Genomic DNA, 17,650 nt, shown 5'->3' with positions numbered 1-17,650 from the left:
TACTGTTGTTATAGTTACAGAGAGGAGAGTACCAGCCTTCTGGGAGTATATCATGTATTTCTATCCTCTTAATATTGAGTTCATGGCACCACTTTACAACCGGAGTAGGCTGTAGTTAGTATGGTTGTGACCATTTTCAGTGAATATGCCTACATTAAGTAGCCTAGGCCTAGCGCTGGAAAGTTTAACCTACATTAACCAATTAGCCTACATGGCTATCTAGCAACAATATCATATTTATAATTTTCCTGGACCCCAGGAAGAGTAGCTGCTGCTTTGGCAGCAGCTAATGGGGATCCATAATAAATACAAATACAAATAAAAATGTTTGTGGTGAATAACAAAGATGTCGGCAAATTCTCTGAACAGCCAAAAATTAACATCACCATTCGGGATCCTATTTTGACAGGTTGCAAATCAAAATATCAATCATGCATATTGTTGTATTTGTTGTTACCGAGCAAAATATCTAAATTCATCACGATGTGAATTGTTGTCCATATCTTCCAGCTCTAGCACCTTGGAATTTATCGCAGATTTATTACTATCGCAAAACAATGTCCATTTATCACGACATGGGTTTTGTTCATATCTTCCAGCTCTACACTGACCAGACCCTGCCTGACTACAGCAGCCTGCATCTCTCTCCCCCTCTCTCACTTTTTATCCACCCTTCTCTTTTCACCCTGCTTCCCCTCCCTCCCTATCTGTCGGTCTGTCTTTCTCCAGCGAGCTTGTCATGCTATCTGTATGCGACAGCATTTTGCTAGCCCACTATTCAGAGAAGGTATTAGGGTGAGTAGAAAGGAGACAGGAAAAAGGCGACAACAGTGGTTTAAAAATTGCAATTTGCCAACATAAAAGGGGAGAAGACAAATGTGTTGGACATAAATAAGGTTTGGTGACAGGAGCAGTGGGTCCAGGATTAAGAGTGTCTCAGAGATAACAATTAGAGCTGAATACATTAGCCTCTGTGATCGATCGAGTGGCCACTAGCTGGGAGCCAGTAAGGGGATTTTTCTTCCTCAATTCCATCATTACATGTGTAGGTTAGGAAGTCTTCTGGGGTTTGTGGACAAAAGGAGAACATGCCTAAGGGATGGATGTTTAGCCAGCATACATCTGCTAAGGGGCCCCAGATCCACAGAGCACGACAGCCAACCTGTTCAGCCAATCCCATCTTCTCATTCTCATAAGCTGAGAAGAGCCGGGGTGAAATCACGCCACAGCATATTTGTGCTAGTTTTCTCCCTATATGTTTGGAATGGGCTATTGAATGTGACCGTATCTCTCAAACGCACCAGAAAACACACTCTGACACAAATCTGCAAGCATGATACACATAATGGTTTGGTAGCTTCACGCACTCACGCTCGCACACACACACACACACACACACACACACACACACACACACACACACACACACACACACACACACACACAATTTCAACTTTAATTGGCAGAGAAGATGTGAATCCCCCGGCCTGGTCTTTCTCCCTCCACCCATTCCTATTCCATTCCCCTGTGGCTTGCAATTCTCTACTCGTCAGCAATTTATTCTCTAAAGATAGGCACAAAAAAAAGTAGAGGAGAAAAAAAAAGACATTCAGCCATACGCCTTGAAAGAAGTATCCTCTATATTCCTAATAAAGAGGAACCCCCCACAGTGCTGATCATTCACTATTCACAAAGCCGGCCCATTATCATCACAAGAGGAGAGACAGAGCAACAGTAGAGGGGAGGGCGAGGAAAGGAAATAGACATTCTAAAAGCATCTTTACTGCTCAATAGATTCTACTCCATTATTTTGTAGTTGTGTACGTGTGTATCTCCATTCTCCCAAAGAGGCCACAACCCATCTCATGTGCTTCTAGGCTATACAAGATCAGTAGAGCTAGAGCAGGGAGCGGTGGGTTATATACAGATCCTCCTAACACACATTCAGGCTGAAAGCAACATCTAATGTGGAAATGAGTGGTGCTTTTCCTTCTTCTGCTTATGAAAACATCCTTTTGGCCTGTATGGCCTTTTTTCTGTCTGGCAAACTAGCAGCTGTCTTATCATTCATGTCAACACACAAGAAGCCATAGAGACTCCCAGAGAAACACAAGACGTTAGCCAAACGGAGGAAAAACAAACACACAACACAGAGAGATGAGGACTAACAGCTCTGAGCCTTCAGCGGCTGGGCCACACAGCCCAGAGCCACATGGCCCACATCTCAGAGAGACTCTACTTCCTTTCCCCCCTGCCTGTGTTGATGGCCAAGGGCACACTTTCCCGGAGTGTTGGCACTTTGATATGAATCAGCCTTCTCCCTGCTCTGTGGAAATGCTAAGCCTATGGGAATGAAGGGGAAGGAATGTATTTAGACAGTACGTTTCAGCACACTCAGCCAAGCGTAGACTCTACACACACACACACACCATCTGTCCCCATACATGTTCTATAAGTTAGTGGACGTGTTCTGTGAATGATCCAAACATTGGACGACTGGATTGACGGGAAAAGGGGGCACTGGGAAACTTAATAGGAAATGTGGAGGTCGGACACCTCATAAGCAAACTGACCCAAGTTAATGAAAATAAACCATGCTATTTAGCCACCTTAATGGCTGTGAGCGGAGACTAGAGAGCACTTACAATCAGCCTGTTGGCAGTGTCTCCACGTCCATACACAGGCATCAGGGAATAACGCCTCCTCAATACAGAGCCAAGGCTAAGAAATCCCCCTCTCCTTTCACTGCAACCCCTCTTCAGAGACTTCAATCAAAGAGGAGTACACAGAAAAACAGAGAGAGAGAGAGAGAGAGAGGTGAAAGGGGTTCCCGCCTCCAATCTATCAATCACCCAGCCTGACATACTGACACATATCCTCAGATCCACATCAGGGGGAGCTGGCTTCCTACAACCCCCACCCCAGCCCCTCTATCAATTACATTTAAAGGGCTTTATTGGCATGGGACACATATTGCCAAAAAAAGTGTAATAGATAATAAACAAAAGCGAAATAAACAATCACAAATGAACAGTAAACATTACACTCACAAAAGTATCAAAGGAATAGAGACATTTCAATTGTCATATTATGGCTATGTACAGTGTTGTAACAATGTGCAAATAGTTGAAGTACAAACAAGAAAATAAATAAACATAAATATGGGTTTATTTTACAATGGTGTTTGTTCTTCACTGGTTGCCATATTCTTGTGGGAACAGGTCACAAAGCTTGCTGCTGTGTTGGCACACTGTGGTATTTCACCTAATAGATAAGGGAGTTTATCAAAATTGGATTTGTTTTCAAATTCTTTGTGGGTCTGTGTAATCTGAGGGAAATATGCATCTCTAATATGGTCATACATTTGGCAGGAGGTTAGGAAGTGCAGCTCAGTTTCCTCCTCTTTCCTTGAGAGCCAGGTCTCCCTACGACGGCCTCTCTCAATATCAAGGCTATGCTCTCTGAGTCTGCGCATAGTCAAAGCTTTCCTTCATTTTGGGTCAGTAATAGTGGTCAGGTATTCTTTGTTTAAGGCCAAATAGCATTCCAGTTTGCTCTGTTTTTGGTTAATTCTATCCAATGTGTAAAGTCATTATCTTTTTTTTCTCATGATTTGGTTGGGTATAATTGTGTTGCTGTCCTGGGGCTCTGTGGGGTGTATTTGTGCTTGTGAGCAGAGCCCCAGGACCAGCTTGTTTAGGGGACTCTTCTCTAGGTTGGGGGGTGTAACTCAATACTAGGAAAATATTCTGAACGTTTGGTATACTCTTGAAAAGGGTGGGGCTCAAGCTGCATCCCTGTTTCACCCCACGCACACTTGTTGTTTGTGTACATGGATTTATAATCTTGTAGGTTTTCTCTCTCTCTCTCCTGGTCTCCTCTGTCTCTCATTCAGATGATGGCCATTCCACCTCCTTCCACTAACAATTCCAGCTTTTTAAGGAAACTCATGTCCCTGTCCATCAAAGCCAAGCCCAGTGTATGTCTTTCTTAGAATGTAATATACTACACATAGCTCTTGTTTCACCACCACACCCTCTCCAGGGAGAGAGAGAAAGAGAGAGAGAGAGAGAGAGGCTTGACTGGGACAAAGAGGAAACAGGTCCGGTACATACATGTCTGCCTGTCTCCCTGCATTTCTTCTGTTTACATCTGAAAGGATCCCATTACGCAACCCCATCATGTTAGATCCCTCCTCTGGTGTCCATGCAGCCATCCACTCAGTATGGAACAACCCACACACACGTAAGCATGTGTGCACACACGCACAGTTGTATATTGTGTGTGTATCATGTAAGAGTGTGTATCGTGTAAGAATGTGTATGAGTGATGTTGTGGAAGTGTGGGTATTTATGTGACTCATTACCTCATCCATAGAGGGCAACCTGATGCTTTGAGGTTCAACTTTAGACCCTGCCGCAAGCCTAACTGTCTCTCAAATGGCACACTGCCCAATTAGGTCAACAATTTCATTTATTTGTCTTCATTCACTGGCCCTAAAACGGACTCTACTACCCAATAACCTTAAGTGTACACTGTCCATGACTTTCCCTTCACCTCAATAAAGAGCTCCATGATTGAATCAACTCTCTGAGGTCAATAGAACCCATGCTCATTTCCTAGGGTCCTCTAGGCTCCCTGCAGGCAGAGAAATATGTTGAGTGTCCTGCCTGACATTTATTGGATGGGAACTAGGTTATACATCTTGTTTTCCCTTCCTTCAGTTATAGCATGGCTCTGCTGGACTGCGCGTGTGTGTGTTTTGAGTGTACATGTGTGTTTCTGCTTACCGGGCGATATCCCGGCCCCTCAGTCATGCTTCAGGCTCCAGTACACACTACATCTGTCACTGTCTCTGCTCTGTCACTTCAGCTCTCCGTCCCCAAAAGAACAAGTCTCACTTCTTCACCATGAAGGACAGAGAGCGGAGCCCACATTTCTCCATCTGTTTCTCTACATCTCTGTCACTTATCTCCCTCTCAATTCAATTCAAGGGCTTTATTGGCATGGGAGACATGTTAACATTGCCAAAGCAAGTGAAATAGATAATAGAAATAGATAATAAACAAAAATGAACAGTAAACATTACAACTCACAGAAGTTCCAGAATAATAAAGACATTTCAAATGTCATCGTATGTCTATATACAGTGTTGTAGTGATGTGCAAATAGTTAAAGTACAAAAGGGAAAATAAAAAAAAACATAAATATGGGTTGTATTTCTCTCTCTCTCAATCTCTCTCATAGTCTGGCTTTAACCACGCTTACACATTTCCAATGCTGTTAGTGTCACCACACACACAATGCACACACAGACAGAGTAAGTGTTTTTGATGCTCTGTACTGTAACCCTATAGGAGTCTCTCTCCCCAGTATGGGGGAGCAGCAGCAGCAGTAGGCAGTAGGCACTAACACAAAGAGCCACTCCCGCTGGGCTATTCTACAGAGAGCTCTTTCATCCACACCATGAGCTCATACATTAACATGACTCATTTGAAGATGTGATCAAAAGACGGTGACTTTGCCTTCTCTAAAGTCAGCCAGTGGAAAATGGGGGGAAAGGCCAGAGCAATGAAAATAATTATCTCTGAGCAGGTCAAACTTCTGACCAACACACATCATCACTGGTCACCTCACATCTCCCTCCATCCTCCACTCTCTATCCCCGTTACCATTACCCATAATCCCCTCTGCCTGCTCTGTGTCTGAGCTACCCCTCGGGGATAGGGCTGTGGCGGTCATGAAATCTTATCAGCTGGTGATTATCAAGTAAATAACTGCCGGTCTCACGGTAATTGACCCTTAATTAACATAAACACGTTTTAGCATCTCCTGGCTTCAACCAATAGCCTACAAGCCACTGATGCAGATCTTTGGAACATCTACAATAAAAAAAAAATGAATTAATCAATTTAGTATAGCCTACACCATTACAAAAAAATCCATGATTTATTTCAGACAGATCTAAAGAAACATGATATGAAGAAAATGTAGTCAATTACAGAAGAACATAATAGCATACTCTGAGTTGTCCTTATTGTTAGGCCCTGATCTGGCTATACACTATGGCTGTGGGCTACACTAGTTCATTTAGCAGACAAAAATAATGTAATGTCATGGGCGTGGATCAGCTTTAATAAAGTAAAAAGATTGTGGCTGCTATGATATAACTTTTTCAATTTAAATGATTATACAAAATTCTTGCAACAAATAGAATGTTATATATACACTACCGTTCAAAGGTTTGGGTTCACTTAGACATTTCCTTGTTTTTGAAAGAAAAGCACATTTTTTTGTCCATTAATAAAATACAATTATATATATATATATATATATATATATATATATATGGAGGATAATGTCCATATTATGTTTTGTTATATTATGTTACTTGTTTTTGGTCGCAGGTTCAGGAATGGTTGAAGAATTGCAACATTTACCTGGAGTTTACCTGAACTCTGCAAATAGTACTGCTGGGTGATCTGAAAACTCATAGTCAATCTATCAATAATATAATAATTATAATATAATATAATAATTATTACAGTCTGTATCAACTATGAGAATAGAAAGGTTCAGAACTTTTGTGAAACATCACAGCACAGTTGAAAATACATGGCAAATAGAAAACAAAACTGATGGGACTAAAAACAAACAAAAGATAACTAATGTAAAATATATGTCCTTAAAATGTATATAGTATGTATAAGCTGGAAGTAGAAGTCTAAGTGTTGACCACTAGTTTATTCCAATTAAGGGAGGGGTGGTAGGGTTACGGGGAAATAATAAAGGAGAATATATACAGTACCAGTCAAAAGTTTGGACATACATACTCATTCTAGGATGTTTCTTTATGTTTTACTATTTTCTACATTGTAGTGAAGACATCAAAACTGAAAGAATACATAAGGAATCATGTAGTAACCAAAAATGTGTTATATATACAAATATATTTTATACTTGAGAATCTTCAATGTAGCCACCCTTTGCCTTGATGACAGATTTGCACACTCTTGGAATTCTCTCAACCAGCTTCATGAGAAAGTCACCTGGAATGCATTTCAATTAACAGGTGTGCATTGTTAAAAGTTAACTTGTGGAATTTCTTTCCTTCTTAATGCATTTGAGCCAATCAGTTTTGTTGTGACAAGTAGGGGTGGTACACAGAAGATATTATCGCCCTATTTGGTAAAAGACCAAGTCCATATTATGGCAAGAACAGCTCAAATAAGCAAAGAGAAACGACAGAAAGTTTCAAGAAAGTTTCTGTAAGTGCAGTTGCAAAAACCACCATGAGCTATGATGAAACTGGCTCTCATGAGGACACAGGAAAGGAGGACCCAGAGTTACCTCTGCTGCAGAGGATAAGTTCATGAGAGTTACCAGCCTCACAAATCGGCAATTAACTGGCCCTCAGGTTGCGCCTCACAGAGTTCAAGTAACAGACACATCTCAAAATCAACTGTTCAGAGGAGACTGTGTGAATCAGGCCTTCATGGTCAAATTGCTGAAAAGAAACCAATACTAAAGGACACCAATAAGAAGAAAAGATTTGCTTCGGCCAAGAAACACGAGCAATGGACATTAAACCCTAAGTCCAAATTTGAGATTTGAGATTATTTTCCAACCGCCGTGTCTTTGTGAAACGCAGAGTAGGTGAACGGATGATCTCCGGCATGTGTGGGTCCCACCGTGAAGCATGGAGGAAAAGGTGTGATGGTACTTTGCTGGTGACACTGTCAGTGATGTATTTAGAATTCAAGGCACAGTTAACCAGCATGGCTACCATAGAATTCTGCAGCGATACGCCATCCCATCAGTTTTGTGCTTAGTGGGACTAGCATTTGTTCTTCAACAGTACAATGACCCAAAACACACCTCTAGGCTGTATAAGGGCTATTTGACCAAGAAGGAAAGTGATGGAGTGCTGCATCAGATGACCTGGCCTCCACAATCACCCGACCTGAACCCAATTGAGATGGTTTGGGATGAGTTGGAACGCAGAGTGAAGAAAAAGTGGCCAACAAGTGCTCTACATATGTGAGAACTTCTTCAAGACTGTTGGAACGGCATTACAGGTGTCTACCTCATGAAGCTGGTTGAGAGAATGTAAAGCTGTCATCAAGGCAAAGGGTGGCTACTTTGATGAATTTAAATTATAAAATATATTTTGATATGTTTAACATTCTTTTGCTTATTACATGATTCCATATGTGTTATTTCATTGTTTGGATGTCTTCAATATTATTCTAAAATGTAAAAATAAAGAAAAACGCTTGAATGTGTTACACCCTGATCTGTTTCACCTGTCTTTGTGCTTGTCTCCACCCTCCTCCAGGTGTCGCCCATCTTCCTCATTATCCCCAGTGTATTTATACCTGTGTTCTCTGTTTGTCTGTTGCCAGTTCGTCTTGTCAGCATATTTTCCCATCTACCTGCGTTCTCAAGTTCTGTTTCCCCGGTTCTGACCATTCTGCCTGCCCTGGCACCGAGCCTGCCTGCCGTTCTGTACCTGCCTGACTCTGACCCGTTTACGAACCTCCGCCTGTCCTGACCCCGAGCCTGCCTGCTGTTCTGTACCTTATTGACTCTGCCATGGATTACGGACCTCTGCCTGCCTTTGACCTGTATTTTGCCTGCCCCCTGTTTGGGTCAACAAGCATCTGTGACCCTAGCTGTCTGCATCTGGGTCTAATCCTGAGTTCTGATAGAATGAGTAGGTGTGTCCAATCTCTTCACTGGTACTGCGTTTGCGTATATATATATATATATATATATATATATATATATATATATATATATATATATGACCTATATATGACCTATATATATATATATATATGGGGGACAACTCCTGCGTCACTGCGAACCCTTTGAGTTGAATCAGTAGGACATAAGTCAAGTTAGCCTTGCGAGGTCAGAACAGAGAGAATGAAGAAAGAAAGAAAGGTTTGCTGTTAGGCAGCACAGTAGATCTCCTTAGAGTGAGTCAGTGGAGTGGACACATGAAGTACTGTAGCTGGGTGATAGATGGATACAAAGTGTGACTGTGGCAAGGACAGAGTGTGAGAGCATGCCAATTGTCGTTAATCCCTGTCAACAGGAAGTAGAGGAACGCTGCTTTGAGTGCTTCCCTCTCTTCCCTCTGTCCCTGTTGTCTTTCCTGCCTACTGCCAAAACCAGTGTTTTTGTCACCTCCAGCACCCCTCCCCTCCCTTATAGGTTCACCAAGCATTGGTTGATGTGTATTTTGTCCGTGCAGGCAGACAGAGTCCTCACGGGGGGACAATGGGGTGAAAGCGTGCCTAATTGGCAGCACCACAGTCTTATCCCTCACACTGGGCAGACTCAGCAGAAATACACTGGCATCAGTTAGGTTCACAGTAACCCTTAGTCTAAACTACAGCACTACTAGATACTCAAACACATCTATTATGGATGGTACAGTAGGTGGGTCGTATAGTAACAGTTCACCAACCTTTTTGGAGTATTATTTTACTACAGGGATCTGAAGCAGACATTGAAATTATGCATTTGTCACATCACAAAAACCGTACCCCTGAGCTCTCTGACAGTCCCAACCTATCCTTGACCCCTCACTAAGACTCAGGTGGTGGAAGGCCGCGTGGTCATGGATATGAGGTGGTTCTGGGACAGCGAGGACATGCTCAGCCCTGAGAGGCCCAGGACACATGCTGAGACACGTCATGTGAGCATAACTTAAATGACCTCACCCTGCAACTGAGTATACCCACTACTGAGAAGAGTGGTTTACACAACTGTACAAAACATAAAATTGTAAAACAGGGATGGGTGGAAGAATAATTAGAAGGAAGAGAGGGGGGGGGTAGCGTGTTCTCCTGGGATCCCTAGCCTTTTCCCTTGACTGTGAGAGGACCACACAGGAAGCAGAGAGCTAAATACATCAGGGGACTGAGTGAAAGGAAGCAAGGGAAGCTCCTTGTAATAAAGTTAATGAAAGACAAATAGTCTGGCAAGTAAACAAAGTATCTTCAGTGGAACTTGGCAAAGGGTTAGAAGAGAGAGACAGAGAGTAGGGTGCAGGCTCTATTTAAGGCTTCAGGTTAGAGGTGTAGGCTAAACTAGAGAGAAGATGAGTGTTGTGGAGGGGGGTCCCGGGGATGAGGGGACAAGGGGTGAGGGGACGGGGGGTGAGGGGACAGAGGGAGAGCAGAGGCCTAGAAGACAGGGGCTACAGAGAGCTAGAAGTAGGTCAGTGTATAAGGGAAGTTTGCATGCAACTACAGCAGGTCACCTTTCGGTGTGGTCAGGTCGGGCAAAGCTAAGTCAATTATACGCGTAAATGTGTAATTTGATTCACTGATGTTTCTATTAAGCTCTGGTTGTGCTAAATTAGCTCTGATGAAAAACACATTCCTTCTACTCAACAGGAGGACACGGACATTAGACATAGTGTGAATGTGCGTGATTAGACCGTGTGAATCTGCATGATTAGACAGTGTGAATCTGCTTGCGTAGGAGTGTGGTTCTGTGTCGCTACCCATGTTTATAAGCACCCGTGTGTGAGAGAGTTCATGTTGCGTGTGATAGAAACATACTCTGGTGAAATAAAACACCCAAGACCAAACAGAGAACCTTATCTCACATCCAGTTTGTTGTTTGTCTTCACATGGCTGTGACACATTCACTGTATAATGTGTTTGTTCAGCTGCACAAAAGAAGGTTGGTTCATTGGTCAAGTTTAAAATAAGAGGCAAATAAACCTGTAAGAGCGTTTGTACAATTGGTCTGGCAGACTTACCACAAAACAAGCTGGTGCATCAACAAACTAAGCGAAAAGGAGTCCTGAACTACACTGTCTGGAAACACTGAACAACAGCTAGACCAGGCCCCTTCCAAACACTGCACCGATTATAAAACATTGTAAGATTACATATGAATAAACAGTGTAACAGTACTACATCACCCCAGGCAGCTAGAATATGAAATATATAGAGAGGTATATGCATGGTTATTCCAAACCCTCCTGTTCTTCAAAGGCCTTAAAGGTAGAGTGTAGAGTATTACTTTATTCATCCCAACTTGGGAAATAGTTTATCACAGCATGCATCATCAATAACTTACACGGTAGTGACGGTTGGAGTTGCTCCTTCCGTGTTTGTAGCTCCAGAAAAGCCATGCTAAACCCTGGGACCGACTCTGCCCTCCCTACCTGTCAGACAGCCAGGACTGGTTGAAACAAGGATTACCACTACAACTGCCCATTAGCAAGGACTAATAGAGAAAAAGCCCAAATGGAGCTGTTATTTTAATGTTGAAAATGGAGTTGGTTAAAAAGGCTGTTTTCCGTGATAGCAAAGGGCGGGACAAATACACTCAGGAGGATTTACTGCTCTCTCTCCCTAGGGTTTCACAGGGTGTTTTGAACAGGACAGAGGATCAAACTGTATTGAAAATCCTTATATAACCCAAAAACTGCTAGACTATATTTCACATTTACTATGGACAGACGATACACTTCCTAACCAAAAGTTTGTGGACACCTGCTCGTCAAACATCTCATTCCAAAATCATGGGCATTAATATGGAGTTGATCCCCCTTTGCTGCTATAACAGCCTCCACTCTTCTGAGAAGGCTTTCCACTAGATGTCGGGACAATGCTGTGGGGACTTGCTTCCATTCAGACATGAGAGAATTAGTGAGGTCGGACACTGATGTTAGGCGATTAGGCCTGGCTCACAGTCGGCGTTGCAATTCATCCCAAAGGTGTTTGATGTGGTTGAGGTCAGGGCTCTGTGCAGGCCAGTCAAGTTCCTCCACAACGATCTTGATAAACTATTTGTGTATGGATCTCGCTTTGTGCACGGGGGCATTGTCATGCTGATACAGGAAATGACCTTCTGCAAACTGTTGCCACAAAGTTGGAAACACAGAATTGTATAGAATGTAATTGTATGCTGTAGCATTAAGATTTCCCTTCACTGGAACTAAGGGGCCTAGCCCGAACCATGAAAAACAGCCCCAGACCATCATTCCTCCTCTACCAAACTTTACAGTTTGCACTATGCATTGGGGCAGGTAGCATTCTCCTCAAATCCGCCAAACCCCAGATTTGTCCATCAGACTACCAGATGGTGAAGCGTGATTCCCCACTCCAGAGAACGCGTTTCCACTACTCCAGAGTCAGAATGGTGGTGAGCTTTACACAACTACAACGAACACATGGCATTGCGCATGGTGATCTTAGGAATGTGTGCGGCTGCTCAACCATGGAAAACCATTTCTTGATGCTCTCAACGAACAGTTATTGTGCTGACGTTGCTTCCAGAGGCAGTTTGTAACATTGTGTTGCAACCGAGGACAGAAGATTTTTACGCGCTTCAGCACTCGGCGGACCCATTCTGTCCGACATACTCTTGTATAGAGCAAGCTAGCATTTTACCTTGGTTGACCTTGCACTGGGGTTTAGAAAATAAACAACGATGACAAAAAGAATAAACAGGCTGCCATACTCTGCAGATAGTTCCAACGGTCCAGTAAGAGGCCAGTAGAGTAATTAGTATTGTTGAGCTGACTTTAGGTAAACTGTATGCAGGCTCAGATGCAGCCTGAGCCTTCATATTATCTGTATGTTTTGTGTCTGGCATGGCTGTAGTCATCTTAGATGCTGTTCAAAAGCTGAACTAGAGAGAGAGAGAGAGTGAGAGTGAGAGAGAGTGAGAGAGAGTGAGAGAGTGAGAGAGAAAGACCCCTCATGTAGACACTCACCAACCAAGACTTCACAAATTTGGACAAACACCAAATTGAGACTCTGCATGCAGAATTCTGCAAAAATATCCTCAGTGTACAACGTAGAACACCAAATAATGCATGCAGAGCAGAATTTGGCCGATACCCACTAATTATCAAAATCCAGAAAAGAGACGTTAAATTCTACAACCACCTAAAAGGAAGCCATTCCCAAACCTTCCATAACAAAGCCATCACCTACAGAGAGATGAACCTGGAGAAGAGTTCCCTAAGCAAGCTGGTCCTGGGGCTCCATTCACAAACACAAACAGACCCCACAGAGCCCCAGGACAGCAACACAATTAGACCAAATCATGAGTAAACAAAAAGATAATGAGTTGACACTTTGGAAAGAATTAACAAAAAACAGAGCAAACTAGAATGCTATTTGGCCTTAAACAGAGAGTACACAGTGGCAGAATACCTGACCACTGTGACTGACCCAAACTTAAGGAAAGCTTTGACTATGTACAGACTCAGTGAGCATAGCCTTGCTATTGAGAAAGGCCGCCGTAGGCAGACGTGGCTCTCAAGAGAAGACAGGCTATGTGCTCACTGCCCACAAAATGAGGTGGAAACTGAGTTGCACTTCCTAACCTCCTGCCCAAGTATGACCATATTAGAGAGACATATTTCCCTCAGATTACACAGATCCACAAAGAATCCAATTTTGATAGACTCCCATATCTACTGGGTGAAATTCCACAGTGTGCCATCACAGCAGCAAGATGTGTGATCTGTTGCCACAAGAAAAGGGCAACCAGTGAAGAACAAACACCATTGTAAATACAACCCATATTTACGCTTATTTATTTCCCTTGTGTACTTTAACCATTTGTACATTGTTACAACACTGTATATATATATATATATATATATATATATATATATATATATATGACATTTGTAATGTCTGTATTGTTTTGAAACTTCTGTATGTGTAATGTTTACTGTTATTTTTTATTTCACTTTTGTATATAATCTACCTCACTTGCCTTCGCAATGTTAACACATGTTTCCCATGCCAATAAAGCCCCTTGAATAGAATAGAAAGAGAGAGAGAGAGAGAGAGAGAAAGAGAGAGAGAGAGAGAGAGAGAGAGAGAGAGAAAGAGAGGAAGAGAGAGAAAGAGAGAGAAAGAGAGAGAGAGAGAGAGAAAGAGAGAGAGAGAGAGAGAGAGAGAGAGAGAGAGAGAGAGAGAGAGAGAGAGGAAGAGAGAGAAAGAGAGAGAAAGAGAGAGAGAGAGAGAGAGAAAGAGAGAGAAAGAGAGAGAAAGGCCTGACTTGTCATCACCATGAGACCATGACTTCACAGTCTATACTGGTCCATGGCTCTTGACTGGGCTGGTTTGGTGCTGTGGTTGGATATTCTCCTTTTTGTGATTGTCCCAAACTGGCAGGAACCACAGTACTGCTCAGACATCTAATGAATGGCTGCTTTCTGTAATTATTAAGAACACCGACCACAGTGTAATAAAGAAGTGATATCCTGAGACTAAGGTCATACAGCCCCGAGGTGGTTTTAACCCACCACCACCCAGAGAGAGAGAGCATTACTTACTGGCTACTTCCAGTGAGGCGTTGTGGCTAATGGCCTGGCCCAGGTAGTTACGGGCCACACACACGTAGCTGCCATCGTCTGGCTTGCTGCGTCGGCCGTGGACGATGCGCAGGAAGAAGAGGGAGCCGCTGGGCAGCAGCATGCGGTGGGAACGGGGGTTGTCCCGGTCTGTCTCCACCCGCTCCCCGTCCTTGTACCACTCCACCGTGGGGGCGGGACGCCCCTCCGCCTTGCAGTTGAGGGTGGCCGGCTCCCCCTTGGACACGATGAGGTCAGAGGGGTGCTCCACGATCCGAGGAGGGGAGTCATCCTGACGCAGACGAGATCCTGAGATGAGAGGAGACATTACATGAGACTTACATTGCACGTACGCTGAAGCCTTCCCTGACCGGATGCCCCTCACGTTTCTCAAAATAAAAATAAATAGATAATAAATTCCACTATCTTCCAGTAAAGAGTTCTTCTTCCTCAGATTATGGCTGAAATAAAGCTCTTTCAACCTCCCGAACAGGCTAACATATCCTGAATAGGTGTTGAACTAAGGTCATTCTAGTATTTGAACACTTTTTTTTGTCTCACACTCTGTTAAATACTTATTTACCTTTGTAAGGCCTAAGCACATTATAATCAGCAGCACATGCCATGACCCAAACATCACTCTGTCATATGAATGCATTCCTCACCCTCAGCCTTAACTATAGGCCAGAGGGCAGGGTCTGTCCCTCCCGTTTTACCCACACACAATATAGTAGCCCTCTGAGGAAGCATGCGAGAGAAAAAGTAGCTTATTAGAGTCTGGGGGAATAGAAACTATGTGGAGACCATATTTATCACGCACACAGAGACACACACATTAACAAAGCACCCACTAAGATTAAGTGATTTACCTCACAAACTCACTCAAACACGCACATGCACACCACACACACACACACACACACACAGAGACACACACGCTATACATCTCTCTAATGCATGAATAGCCCAGGAAGCCATACCGTGTCTGTAATGCACACATCCAGCAGTACAGTGCATATCAGTCTCAGCAGTTGTTCACTTCAGCAGCAGCAGCACAGTAATTAGACAGGGCAATATCGTAGCTGTGCTGGTGGATGTACCAACTGTTATCCTGTCTGACATTCTAATGAACACACATTGTCATGTGGCAGACACAATGTTTCTCTATTGTTCAAGGGCCCAGAGCCCCAGGAGACAATACATAGCAGTAAGCACAGCTGGCATATCTTAATAAACAATTCTTCCCTTAAATCTCCACTGCAAAAACAAAATGTTGTTTATAGTTGTGAGAGTATGATATGAGCATTTTTCTAAATCTATATGTTCTGTGCTATAAACTGATTATAAGGGTGTAAAACCTAATGCTGTTCATTTTCAATATGGACGCTTTATAATATTTTCCAAGGCTCTCGCGCTCTCTGTTGATATGCATAAAGCTCAGAGACAGGGAGAGATAGAAGAGAGAGAGAGGTTTACTTTGAAACATGTACAACCCCGCTGAAGGAATTCAGGGCTATTCACTCCTGTGAAGCGGACGGGTCTAGCTGTTAATCAACTTCCATTTGTCAGAAGTCTTTGATCCTGCTGTCGGCACAGTAACACTCTCTGAGAGGGAGAAGAAGAGAAAGCTGCTATGTCCACTGTATGTTTTATTAAACAAGGCTTTGAAGTGTTTCCATGTTCTGCCATGGGGTTTAGGCCTCCCTAATAAATTATTTCAACCAAAAAATGATATCTATCAGGCAGCAGTCAGGGGCTATTTCTTTAAGGAATTATACATTAAACATTCTGCTGGGTAAGTGGTGCAAAGCTGCAGAAGATGGCAGATTGAGAGCTTGGCAGGCAGCGGGCAGGCAGGCAGGCAGGCAGGCAGGTAGCGGGCAGGCAGGCAGGCAGGCAGGCAGGCAGGCAGGCAGGCAGGCAGGCAGGGCAGGCAGGCAGGCAGCGGGCAGGCAGGCAGGCAGGCAGGCAGGCAGGCAGGCAGGCAGGCAGGCAGGCAGCCAGGTAGCAGGCAGGCAGGCAGGCAGCGGGCAGGCAGGCAGGCGGGCAGATAGCGGGCAGGCAGGCAGGAAGCCAGGTAGCAGGCAGGCAGGCAGGTAGCAGGCAGGCAGCGGGCAGGCAGGCAGGCGGGCAGATAGCGGGCAGGCAGGCAGGAAGCCAGGTAGCAGGCAGGCAGGCAGGCAGGCAGGCAGGCAGGCAGGTAGCGGGCAGGCAGGCAGCGGGCAGGCAGGCAGGCAGGCAGGCAGGCGGGCGGGCAGGCAGGCAGCCAGGTAGCAGGCAGGTAGGCAGCGGGCAGGCAGGCAGGCAGGCAGGCAGGCAGGCAGGTAGCGGGCAGGCAGGCAGGCAGCGGGCAGGCAGGCAGCGGGCAGGCAGGCAGGCAGGCAGGTAGCAGGCAGGCAGGCAGCCAGGTAGTAGGCAGGCAGGCAGCGGGCAGGCAGGCAGGCAGGCAGCCAGGTAGCAGGCAGGCAGGCAGCCAGGTAGCAGGCAGGCAGGCAGGTAGAAGGCAGGCAGCCAGGTAGAAGGCAGGCAGCCAGGTAGCAGGCAGGCAGGCAGGCAGGCAGTCAGGCAGGCAGCGAGCGGGCAGGCAGTTAGCAGGCAGGCAGCAGGCAGCAGGCAGGCAGCCTACAGCTCTCAGAATATTATTTATGACAATGGAGTGGGAGAAGATGTGTGTGGGTGTGTGGTGTGCGTACATGCGTGCGTGCACATTGTAGATCATTCAAATGGGTGTAAGCTAAAACACCTGGTCTTAATGTTGAGTAATTATCTTCTCCAAATCAAGAGTGCTGGCATGTGCAACTGTGTCCTTGTGTGTTTGCGAGTAGAGCCTCTCCTTGAAGTCATTACGGAAAATCTGGAGATATGGGCCAAAACCTCCATCTATACAAACACTAACAATCACACAGTCTCCTCCTACTCTGTTTACCTGTCACTCATTCCACAGTGTCCTGGCCTCCTGAGTCCCCCCCCCCTCAGGGGATATTGGACAAAGGCTCCTTATTAATGAGCTCCATGTTACTGCCTCCCTCCATCCATCCCTCCGTCCTTCTATCCTTCCGTTCCACCATCTCTCCAGATTTAACTCATCTTCTTCCCTGTTACAACTAATAAAGGACATTTGTACTGGCTCTACTGTAGCTACCCTTACTATTTGAATGGATCCACTTTGGCATAAAAAGGTTTAAGTGCTTAACTATGCTTGTCTGTGTGTGATACTCTGAGAGAGAGAGAGAGAGAGAGAGAGAGAGAGAGAGAGAGAGAGAGAGAGAGACAGAGACAGAGACAGAGACAGAGAGACAG

General features: G+C 44.4%; 1 protein-coding gene across 1 annotated transcript in view; it reads right to left on the bottom strand.

Moving 5' to 3' along the window:
- LOC115105785 (roundabout homolog 1-like) overlaps window positions 1–17,650 on the bottom strand; it is a 188,467-nt gene that overhangs the window by 141,008 nt on the left and 29,809 nt on the right. Inside the window, exon 2 of the mRNA XM_029628166.2 lies at window positions 14,333–14,659. Coding sequence (XP_029484026.2) covers window positions 14,333–14,659 — 327 coding nt within the window. The remainder of the gene's footprint in view (window positions 1–14,332; window positions 14,660–17,650) is intronic.

This window comes from Oncorhynchus nerka, linkage group LG22 (assembly GCF_034236695.1).
Source record: "Oncorhynchus nerka isolate Pitt River linkage group LG22, Oner_Uvic_2.0, whole genome shotgun sequence".
Lineage (NCBI taxonomy): Eukaryota > Metazoa > Chordata > Actinopteri > Salmoniformes > Salmonidae > Oncorhynchus > Oncorhynchus nerka.
This window is presented reverse-complemented; position numbering and strand designations above follow the sequence as displayed.